The sequence below is a fragment of the Halichoerus grypus genome, chromosome 1 (assembly GCF_964656455.1).
Source record: "Halichoerus grypus chromosome 1, mHalGry1.hap1.1, whole genome shotgun sequence".
NCBI lineage: Eukaryota > Metazoa > Chordata > Mammalia > Carnivora > Phocidae > Halichoerus > Halichoerus grypus.
The window spans coordinates 174,414,793-174,427,377 of NC_135712.1; the positions used below are offsets into that span (position 1 = coordinate 174,414,793).

The 12,585-nt window shown below is 35.5% G+C and overlaps 1 protein-coding gene across 2 annotated transcripts in view; it reads right to left on the minus strand.

The window, feature by feature from the left end:
* Positions 1 to 12,585, minus strand: part of CNTN6 (contactin 6) — a 292,999-nt gene that overhangs the window by 148,789 nt on the left and 131,625 nt on the right. For both annotated transcript variants that reach the window (XM_036079841.2, XM_036079849.2), the window contains exon 4: positions 10,524 to 10,699. In XM_036079841.2, coding sequence (XP_035935734.1) covers positions 10,524 to 10,699 — 176 coding nt within the window. The remainder of the gene's footprint in view (positions 1 to 10,523; positions 10,700 to 12,585) is intronic.

Here is a 12,585-nt window from a genome sequence, read left to right on the forward strand (position 1 = left end):
TGATTTCACTCATAATGGAATTTAAGAAACAAAATGGATGAACATAGAGGAAGGGGGGAAAAAAGAGAGAGGGAAACATACCATAAGAGACTCTTAAGGATAGAGAACAAACTGAGGGTTGTTGGAGGGGACGGGCTAACTGGGTTATGGGTATTGAGGAGGGCACTTGTGATGGGCACTGGGTATTATATGTAAGTGATGAACCACTAAATTCTATTCCTGAAACCAACATTACACTATATCTTAAATAGAATTAAAATAAAATAAAATAAAATAAAGTAAAATAAAACAAAATAAAATAGGCCATCAATAGCAAGTATTGTCAAAAAAGTATTGCTGGTAAGAAGCTATATTAATAAAATCACTGTGGACAACTGCTGGCATTATCTTGTACAGTTGCAAATATGCATACCCAAATGCCCTGTAATTCTACTCTATGTTATGTACAACAGTGAAATGTATGCACAATTGTACCAAAAGATATATATAAGAATATTCATAAATAATTATTCATCTTTGCCTCTTGAAACAATCCTGAGTTCCCTTAATAGCAGATGTCATTCATAGACTGTAGTACATCTATTTATTTATTTATTTATTTATTTTTAAGATTTTATTTATTTATTTGACGGAGAGAGCAGAAGCAGGGGGAACAGCAGAGGGAGAGGGAGAAGCAGGCTCTCCACTGAGCAGGGAGCCCAATGTGGGGCTCGATCCCAGGACCTCGAGATCATGACCTGAGCCGAAGGCAGATGCTTAACCGACTAAGCCACCCAGTCGCCCCTGTAGTATATTTATACAATAAAATGTTACATAGTGATGGAAATGAATGAACAGTGACTACCGACAACATGGATGAGTCTCACAAACACTGCTGGCTACAAAGCCAGACTTGAAGGAATAGATGTTGTATGGTTTTATCCATATGAAATTCAAAATGTAACATTCAATTATAAATTTACAAATGAGATGGTGGAGACGAAGGAGGAAGTAGTAACTGGGAGAGTATAAAGGAGAGGGCATTCTGGGGTGTTGGCAATATTCTGGACCTGGCTTAGTCATGCTTCATTGAGCTGTATATTTATGTGTTTTATAGTTTTCTATATGGGTTATACCTCTTGGAAAATATAATGTATAAATTAATACCTTAAAATATGATAAACATTTCCAGGAGTTGACACCAAAACTTCTTTATATTTCTATTTACTTTTTTTTAAATACTTGATTCTAATTTGCTATTAGGTAACATTGGATATATATTAACAATAAATCTAAAAAAATATTTCATCTGATTCTTTAATGCAAACAAAAATTTTGCTGTAATTCTCAACCTGCTTTATAAATCTCAGAATCAAAATCTCTATGGGCTATGCTCATAACTTCCTCAAAGCCATTTGTCAAATAGAACAAGAGTAACAAATAAACATTTCAGCTTTGGGTTTCTTTCTTAGTTTTATAAATCAGAAACTCTCAGTTTTGATAGGATGAATACCTTACTTTTTAACATTTCCCTCTCTTACCCCAAGTCAGTCTGGCAGCTTAAATGTGCAATTTTATTCAAATGGACCAAAAGACTAGGTCCTACTGAATATAAGTAAAGGTGAGAGGTGAGAGGAGGCCTGAATTTTGAGAGTATCATTTCTGATAAGGTACATAAATAGATGTCCATCAGTGATGGTGAAGAAAAAATGAGGCTAAAATATTGGATAATCTGCTTTCCTGTTGATTTTAAAAATATAATAGTGGCTTACTGTAATTCAACTATGTGACTGCTCCAAGTCCCCTTACTTAAGACATGAATTGTTTTTAAAATCAAAGATGAAGTTTTCTCCTTGATATATCAATTGGTGGTTATTAGTACGTTAAGACAAATTCAGAATATTAATTTCATTGAAACATTGTGTAGTGCTATTTCCCAAATGATAATGAAAAACCAATACTAATTTATCAACTTTTTTTGAGAAATTAAAGAGAAAATATGTATTTTCCCACTTTGTTTAGCTATTTCTTTTCTAATATACAAAAAAAAGGTTAAAAGCCATCTAACATTTTCATTTGTAATTAGATATGCATTACCCACTTAACACATACTTCACAATTATCGGAGACTTTACAATTTCCAAATGAGTTTTTAAGTGTTATTTTTAAAGCTTCTTTTCCTGGTCTTAATTTCTTTTTCAGATATAAATGTACTTTATCACCATATCATCAGGATCATGTATAACTGTTTTTGCATTTCTTACGTATGAAAAAATTTTAAGGACATTTTAAACTGATCAAAGACCTCTATATTATGGCTTTTACCTGGATACCTTTTCTGTTGTGCTGTGACAATGGTTTTTATTCAGGTGGATTCCATTTTACTTTCTCTATCTATAAATAAATATATATTTAAAAATTATTTTGAGATGGAGATATGAGAAATTCCGGTCTATTGTAGTTTGGGTGACCTTGGGCAAGTAACAGAGTTCCCCCACCCTGAATTTCTCCATCTGTAAAACACAGTTTAGAATAGCTTACAAGTATAGAATAAAGATGAACGGCATTGCAGATATAAAACCCTTGGCATTCCTCAGGAAAAAAATTATGATGATTGTAAATGCCTATATTTATAGCCCTTTAAAATGAATTATTATTGCATTTTAACCTTGAGCCCTCTAAAATCATCCCTCTGATGTGGAGCAAGAATTCCTTCACCCTATGTTACAAGTGTGAAAAGTGAGGTTTGGAGCATCCCTAAATATGTGTAGTGAGAGGTTTCAATAATATTAGTAATATCATTAATGTATCAGACTAATATTTTTATAGGAAAAGTATGTGGCATTTTCAAACTACATTTTATAAACAACTTCAAAATCCTTAATTTCGTTCAAAATATTTCCATTGTTCTGGGAATAAATACTGATGTCCCAACCAACTATTACATGATAGTTGATTAGCCAGGTCTCTGCTGAGCAATCCATTAACAACTCAGTCACCCTTACCCTCTGCTCTACATTTAATAAGTATTTGTCCTGATACCAATCCTATATGAAGTGAGTAATATTAACACCCCATTTTATGCATGAATTAACACTTGTGCACAATGTCACATTGACTGGAGAATATTCTTCAAACACAGACAGTTTTCCTCTGGTGCCTCTGCCTAAAAGCATCACAGTATGATGGATTTTTGTGTGTTTCTTTGGCATTTCATAGTATCACTCAATCATCCCATTGTTTAGATTGGGCTTGGATATAAAGGGCCTCCAAAATTTGGATGTACCTGCCTCCAAATTATTTTCCAGCCTTTTCCTAGAAAACTAGTCATTTTATAAAGATGGCCTTTTGCATTTCTGTTATCATGCCTGGTCTTTTGTCAATCTTCTCATACTTTCTTTACCTGGGCTTGTTCACACATTTGCATTTCCTCTTGGATAGACTTTCATCCTGAATGTTCTTCCATGCACTTGTATCAGGAACACAAACTGATATTTCAATGCCTAAGTCAAGCCACATTGCCTTTGGAAGACTTCTATTGCCCTTTTCCCAATCCAGGCAAACCTTACTATTCCCTACTCTGCGCTGCATTATAGGTTAAGTCTACTTCTCTTACTTCACCTGGTATTTTTTTAAGGAGGTTCGGTAGGCAGCAGGGATGTAGACTCTACATTCTGACTGCATGGGTTTAAATACTGAACTCTGCCACTTAACTATTTGTGTGATACAGGGCGAGTTACTTAATTCTTCTATGCCTCAATCTGCTCATCTGAAAATAACCTCATAGGGTTATTCTGAGGCTCACTGGAGTTAATTTACATAAAGAGTGTAGAACAATGCCTGCTCTATAACATGTACTCTAGAAATGTTAGCAATTTCTTTCTTTCCTTTTCTTTTTTTTTAATTGTGCTTAAGGTTTCAGCTGTTCACTCCGTAAAGACAGGGAGTAGCTGTTTCTTATTTACCATTTAATCGTTAGGCCCTAGCACAGGGCTAGATGCATATAAATAAGGTGTTTTCTGGATGGTTGGCGGATGAATAAATGAATGGCCAGTTAGGAGGCTCCAGTGTAGATCTGCAATAATGGGACAACCTTATTTGAAATGGTATCTGTGATTAAATATTAAACAGTGCATAACCAAAAAGTGCTATTTATGAGTAACTTTTATCCCAAATGTTTATCTATTCATTAGTAGAGCTGTATTATTACAAGAATCTCAAAAAAAAAAGAAAATACAGCTCGGTGAAATCATAGGTTTATTTCAAAACACCTATCTTTTTTTCTCAAGGCTGACATTTTAAACAGCAATGACAGATGCAATGTTCTCTCACACAAGTACAGAGTAATTCATTAACATACATATGAAAGGAAGAAGTCTACATTCAACCTTTACTACCAAAGTCCTTGAGAAATAGAAGAAATTCAAAGCAGCTACAACTGTAGCTTGTAAAAAGTCAAACTGGTTTTATCATTCAAGAACACCAGGTTGGTAGCAGGAGCTTTTGGTAACTAGACACCTGCTGAATTTGCTTTAGGGTTGAGGTTGGGGGGGAGGAAGGAAATGCTTAAAATGGAAATCTACCTGACAATCTGAAATGAGAGAATCTTATGTAGAAGAACTGAAGGGGACTTTTGTAATCAAATAATTCAAAACATACCTTTAATAAGTCCACAGAGATGAATGTCTTGTCTGGGTAACATAGCTGGTTAAAGACAGATTTGATTTAGGAGTACATTTTATAATAGATAGTTTTGTATACATGGGCTGCATTTTAGCATGGTTTCATGGTGGGATGAATCAGGATGAGGCAAAGAGTTACAGGCTGAGCCTAAAATAAACTCTGAGGGTGTTTTTGAATTGCTGAACATCAGGATAAAAGTTACAAACAAAAGCCATCAATTATCTAGAGGTATGTACCTACAGAGTCTTTCCCAGGGACAGGTTAGGTTCTGAAAGGCTGTTCATAGTTCATTTGTTCTGAAGGTCAAAGTGACACTATGCAATTGACTGCCAACCGATAGGAAGCAGAGTTGTTAACACAATTTTATTTTGATGTATAGCTTTGTTCTTACTATAGAAATTCATATGAGAAAGGCTTCTGGACCTAAGTTTTCTATCAATAAGTAGATCGAATATCTTATATTAAATGTTTAGTGTCTGTCTTACTTTGGGTCCCTTAGAAGCAGAACCTGAGGCAGACATTCAAGTGCGTATGATTTAGAGAGAGAACATTCCCATGAGAAAGGGAGGGAGGGAAGCAGAAGACAGCCTGGGAAGGAGCTAAGCAAGAAGGGGTTGGTTCTCAGCTGTTGTCTGGCTTCAGCCTGATCCCAAGGGAGTCTGGGGCATAAAAGATAGACCAGGTGCAGCTGTGGTCATTAAAAGCTGAGGATAGGCACGCTGTCCATTAAGTGGGATCTGGACAGGGTTTCAAAAGCATCTACCACCAGACTTATTGTGAAGCTAACTGTCCTGAAGATATGGCTTAATATTTAGGCAATTACTATGCCAACAGCAAATTAAGTAAAAAAAGAAGCACATGGGTTTTGTGTGGGCAGTGTTTGGGAAGGATACTATAACATGAAAGTCCTGCCCTTAAGAGTCTCAACTTTTATATTCAAGTTTCAGTTGGTTCTCTAACAATGGACCCTTAAAAAGCCCCCATCTCAGTGAGCCTCAGGCTTCTAATCTGCAAAATAGGAACAATAACATCTATCTCCTATGCTGGTTGCCTAGCTCAAGAAAGTTAACATATGTCAAAGCACCTAGAAGTCTTAAAAACAAGAGAAGGAACTAACTAGTCCAGAGGAAGTTTTAAAATGTAAATTAGAAGATTTTTCTATGAGTAACTACAGCAGTTTGAAATATGTACATGTTTGGCCAAATTGAGGGAAGTAATTAAAAGTAGCAAGAAGAATTAGAGTTATCATTTCATGAAGAATTTCACAAATTCTATAAAGCACCCGGCTTTGCAATCCAGGTCATTATCCTGCCTCCGATGCTATAATTTCCATTGTATACATTTCATAACAGAGGTTTACTGTTGTTCAGAGGTGGCCTGATTTTGCCACTAGATTTTTGACAGAGATAGAATTTGAACTCAGATCTGTCTGTATCGAAAATCTTAGCGTTAGACTACTGTTATTATCCAGCCTACGAAAAGCCTTTTCTACCAAAATGGGCATTGTTGGAAATTTATGAAGGTGGTGGTGAGGATTTCAAATTAAACTGAAGATACAGGTCTTGCACTTTAGGAACTTTCCATTTGGCTGGAGACTAGCATTCAGATTCTACTTGCTATGTGAAAAGAACCAGAGCAGATACTTAATAAGAAAAACTTATTCTTTTTCTTTTCTTTTAAGAATTATGAGAGAGAAAAAAAATCCAACTGAAATGATTACTTTATTCCACTGAGTTCTGATGATACTATTTTTTAAAATAGTAATAAAAGACACATAACATAAAATTTACCATTTTAATCATTTTAAAGTGTACAATTTAGTGGAACTGAACACATTCAGATTGTGTAATCATTACTACCATTCATCTCCAGAAAATTTCAACACCTCAAACTGAAACTCTGTATTAATTAAACACTAACTCTGGATTCTTCCCTCCACCCTGTCCCTAGCAGTCACGGCTCTGCCATCTGTCTCTATCAATTTGCCTTTCTAGTTACCTCAGATAAGGGAAATCATATAATATTTGTCCTTTTGTGTCTGGTTTATTTCATTTAGCAGGATGTTGTGTTTATTCCTTTTTCAAAGTTGGATAATATTCTATTCTACACACACACACACACACAGACTACATCTTCTTTATTTATGTTGATGGACATTTGGGTTGTTTCTACCTTTTAACGATTGAGAATAATGCTGCTATGCATATGGGTATAAAAATATCTGTTCGAGTCCTGCCTTTAATTCTTTGAGGTATATACACAGAAGTGGAATTGCTGTGTCATGTGGTAATTCCGTTAAATTTTTTTTTGAGGAACTGCTATACTGTCTTTCACAGTAGCTCTACCATTTTACATTCCAACCACCAATGCACGAGCATTCCGATTTTTCCACATCCTTGCAAATATCTGTTATTTTCCAGTGTGTGTGTGTGTGTGTGTATTTTAATAACAGCCATCCTAATGGGTGTGAAGCAGTATCTTATAGTTCTGATTTACATTTTCATAATGATTAGTGATACTGAGTGTGTTTTCATAAGAAAACTTATTCTTTTTTTTTTTTTTTTTTTTTTTTTAAAGATTTTATTTATTTATTCATGAGAGACAGAGAGAGAGAGATGCAGAGGGAGAAGCAGGCTCCCAAGGAGCAGAGAGCCCGATGCGGGACTCGATCCCAGGACCCTGGGATCATGACCTGAGCCGAAGGCAGACGCTTAACCATCTGAGCCACCCAGGCGCCCAAGAAAACTTATTCTTGATTAAATATGTCCCTTCTACCATTTTCTCTCGTTTCTCTCTCTCTCTCTTCCCTTTCTCTCTTTCTTTAAGAATAAACATTTCTCAAATTGTCTATAGATTTACATGTAGATACAAATGTACTTTCTTTGGATGAAATTGCAGAAAACCTATATTGCAAAATTTTTTTTTTTTTTTTAGATTTTATTTATTTGACAGAGAGAGACACAGCGAGAGAGGGAACACAAGCAGGGGGAGTGGGAGAGGGAGAAGCAGGCTTCCCGCTGAGCAGGGAGCCTGATGTGGGGCTCGATCCCAGGACCCTGGGATCATGACCTGAGCTGAAGGCAGACGCTTAACGACTGAGCCACCCAGGCGCCCCCCTATATTGCAAAATTAATATCCTATATTTTAAAATGAGATTAGGACAAAAGGATTTGTAAATAGAGGCTCCTGGACTGTAAGTCACCAACACTTTTTTGATTCATTCCTAAGATCCTCGTGTAAACCACCTTGAGTAAACCATGGAGAGTTGTACAACAGTGGGTGGCAAAGTTAAATCTGGCATTTTCACCTTTTTTAAAGCTGTACTTTACTACACAGATTGAACAAATGACTGAAGTGAGTTCACAGGGTACTTATGAGACACAGGAGATGGAGGGAAATAATTCTAAATTACTAAAATGTGCTGGTTATGCTTAGGGTTGGTTCAAATGAAGAAAGAGAATTACACTCAAGTAAATCTCTCCCTGAACCCAGCAGGAAACACTTCAGGCATATGGCACCACTACAGGTCCTGGACAGAGAGACAGGATGGTGTGGTTCTTGTTTTTGTTTCCCTAAATTTCAGACTTGGAACCTAAAATCCTTTAAGTTTTCAGAAGAAAGATCAGTTAATGGATATAGGCCATCCTGCTTTCTGCATGAATAGTAAAAGAAATGCTTTTAGAGATCAACAGTCATACACCTTCAACCCAAAAAGGAACATTTTATGAAGAAACAGGAAAGTCAGTGAAGACGGATTTGATTTCTCCCACTCATCCAAATAAAAGTATATAATTTCTTTTTAATTTAAAACTTTTCTTTTTTTTTAGCAAACATATTGTAACTTAAAGAGGCTCCTAGTTACATGTAATTTTTTTTTGAAAACTTATTTATTTATTAGAGAGAGAGAGCACAAGTGGGAGGGGCAGAGGAGAGGGGGAGAGAATCTCAAGCAGACTCCATGCTGAGTGCAGAGCCCAACGTGCAGGTCTCGATCTCATGACCCTGAGATCACGACCCCAGCCGGGGAAACCAAGAGTTGAACGCTTTAACCGACTGCGCCACCCAGGTGCCCCTAGTTACATGTATTTTTAAACAGAAAAGGGATAAGAAATAATAATGCAGGGAATTTAAAGACACATTTTTCTTTAAAAAGGGGATGAAGAAGAGGAAATCTACAGTTTTGTTAAGCACAGTGCATTAACTTTAGGTATAGGTATTCAGTTGTTGTCATGAATAGATAGAATCCATAGCTCTAGAGACACTCAAAGAGACATTTTCCTCTCCCAGGAAGTCAAATTTCCTCTACCAGAAAGTCAAATTTATCCTACAGAATCTGATCCAACTCATGTGTATCTTCTAGGGTCACATCCTATCCAAGCAGGAGAAATAAATAATTACTGTGGCAGAATCATTCAAAATCTCTGGAGCAATTATTTATTTCTACAATATAAGTTTCTGATCAGCATTTTGTTCTCTTTTATTTTTCCAAATGATGATCTTGGGCAAAATGCAGAAACCAAGTATTGTGATTATCTTTATCCTAAGTTTCAAAATAGCCACCAGCCTTTGTTCATATTCCACTTAGCTCCATAAACTTCTGTGTTTTCTATTTCCACATATATAAATGCATTCAGATACATTTAGCAATGTATGTGTGTACATATATGTGTGTCTGTGTATATATGCATATACATATACATATATATATTTGTGTATGTACCTATAGAATGCTTGTGTATATATACATATGACTAAATACACACATGAACACATATGCACATACACACACACACACATATTCAGAAACAAGACCATTCCCAAAATGGCCAACATAAGGGGAACTGTACATGAGCAAGGAATCTTTGGAACACAAGACCTGCAACAGGAAACAGACTCAATTATTAATTTGTGTATCTACTGATGACTACAGTAGTTCTGCAAGATAGGCTCTGGATATATATTTCATTAATAAAATTTCAAAACAATTATTTTTTCAAAGTAACAGACAGAATATCCCTTTTCCATGAGCACCCAAAGGATTAGCTGCTAACTCGTTGGCCTCCTGATATGTCCTCTCAGGTGGGCAGGGGTGGAGGAGGGGTAGGGGAGGAGGTGTAAAGAGAGAAATTAAAGAATAAAAAAGACAGAGAGAGGGAGAGAGAAATTCAAGGCTCCTCTTCCATCTACATCAACAGATATAATTACTTTCAATCAAGGCTATTCCTGGATCCAATATGAAACATTTCAGTCCCTGGAAACACTACATATAAAGGATATAAGAGGCAATATGTCTATTGTTCATCTGCTAATGTCCTCAAATGTCACCAGGGTAATTACTTGGATGACATTTATGTGATGCAGCTGGACATTGTTACAGTTAATATAAAGCCTGCCTTTGGCAACCACTTTATTTCCACCTACATCAAACTGTGGGTGCATAATCACTTTTCCTGAGAGAACACCCACCTCCCCCAAAAGACATCTCTACTCTCAGCTTTTTCTTCCTGTGCTCTGAACACTAATATATAATGCAAAAGAAGAAGAAGAAAAAAAAAAAAGAAAGAAAAATAGTAATATGTCATACATCTTTTTCTTAATATTTATATCTGGAACTTTTAGATATGTTTCTAAACATAATTTATAAAATATAATAACACTGATATTTTCTTCTTTTTTTAAAGAGGATTTTGACTATCCCCAAGAGAGAATTCATAAAATGCATAGTTAAAACTTTTTACCTCCATAAATTAATCACTCTCAAAGAACAGATGATTAGCAAAGCCAGATTTTTTTCCTAATATGAATATAAAAAATATTGTATTAAAAAAACACAGGGATTAGATTGTCCCCCACAAACTCACATGCAAATTGGAGCTTTGCCTTCCGACTCAGAATCGTCCCCAGAGCGTTGGTGGCCAGGCACTGGTACACGCCGGTGTCTTGATCCGCACGGGGGCTACTGATTGCCAAATCGCCTCCATCCAACCTGTGGTGATAACTCACGGTGAAATCAATATCTGTGCCATTTTGCTTCCACCTTCAAGGGAAAAAAATCAAATTATGTTATAATATACAGAGTTGACCACTCCTAATCTTAAACAACATGTGGTTGTAACTGCTAGGACCATTTACGCATGTATGTATGTATGTATGTATGTATGTATTTGCTAGGACCATTTAAAACAACAACAACAACAAACAACAAACATGATTTCACGTGGAGACAATTCTTCAGTTTCACCAAAGATGACTATACTCAGTAGCTCAGTGATATTAATAACTAGGTTATTTGAAAGATCTTCCACTCTTTATGAATCACAAACATTCACCCACGTGTGTCCAAAGAGGTAACATAACTCTTGACATGAGAAATAAAACTGAAACATTCAGACAAAGATACTGGCCATTCTATTCTGTCAGCGACTTTTCAAATAACATATACCATACCTGAACCCCCACAACTGATACTAAAAAATTGGACATTGAAAATGATTTAGAGATAGAAATCCAAGAAGCATATATTACAAATGGCATAAAGAAAGCCAGCAAAGATTTTCCAATGCCAAGTTGAGGCTGATAACAAAACAATAATAACCTGACTACTTTAGAACATGATTGTCTCTGTTCATCTCTTACTTGGAAAATTAATCACACTGAATATATTTCAACAGTACTTAGAAATGCCAACCTAAAATTATACTTTAACAAAACAAATGCAATTTGGGAGGTTTTTATTTTAGACAGCAAAAAGTCTCTTGGTTTACCTATTAGTCAATAATCTTTTAGTACATGAATTAAGTAGCAGAAGGGCCTTACAGTTATATTTATTTTCAAAGAACTGTAAGATGTTTTAGAAAATTCCATTTGATCATTTTAAGATGAATGAATACCCAGTAACCATCTCTAACCAAACCTACTTCACCCACCTTTCACCCTATAACTTGTAGAAAAACAAAGGAATGGGTTTACCCTATGGAACATAGCTAATTTCCAAACCATGTATATTTAGAATGCCAGCTTTGTTATGATTTTCCCTTTCATGCTAAGATCATATTAAAAATATTTTGATGAGGGTGGCTAACTATACAAAAGAAATTACATTTTATGGTATTCTTCCAAATGTCATTGACTTCTTTAGGAACATCTTGAAAAATCCAAATGTCTACCATAGTAGAAAAGAAATACAAACTTAGGTAATCCTCCACCATATGAAAGATGAGAAGTGATTGACCAAATATCAAACCAATCAGAGGTTTTCAATCAACTTTAAAATTATTTAGCCAATTCTTGTGTACCTCAACTTCCTTTTAATAAAAAGAAGTTGAAAGACAACAGCCAAAACCAGTGTGTTTCATTTGCCTGAACTTTGTCAAATTTTTTTTTCTAGAGAAATCTGTACAGTTTTTTGTTCTCAGTGTTTGGAGGAAAAAAATATAGAAACATTTTCTGTTTTAGGCCTATCCCAAGACTCTAATATTCTTCTCACTAGCTCTATAATACTGTCTTTCACAATTTGCTTACAGGGCATGATCTTTGGACCTCCATGTTCCCTTTCATTTTCAAAGCAAAGGATATACCACACTTAGTTTGTCAGCACTCTTTAATTTTGGAATCAATCGCTGAAATAACTGCTGTCATCATTACATGCTCCTAATTAAGCTTGGTAATTGTTTTTCAACACAAATTCAAAGTTGTTGGCTTAGCTGCAGCAAATGAATTTTTCACAGTATCCCCATAATCGTTCTAATCACTATGGTACAATGATTATTAAACTGTGCATATAGATCAGGGGTTCAGCTCCTGGTGTGGGCTTTGTCCTAATTAATATGTTTAAATCAATGGAGGAATAGTATTAATGAATTCAAGTGATCGTCATAAACACATTACTGATAGGATTGCATACCCAGGAGAATTTTCCTACAA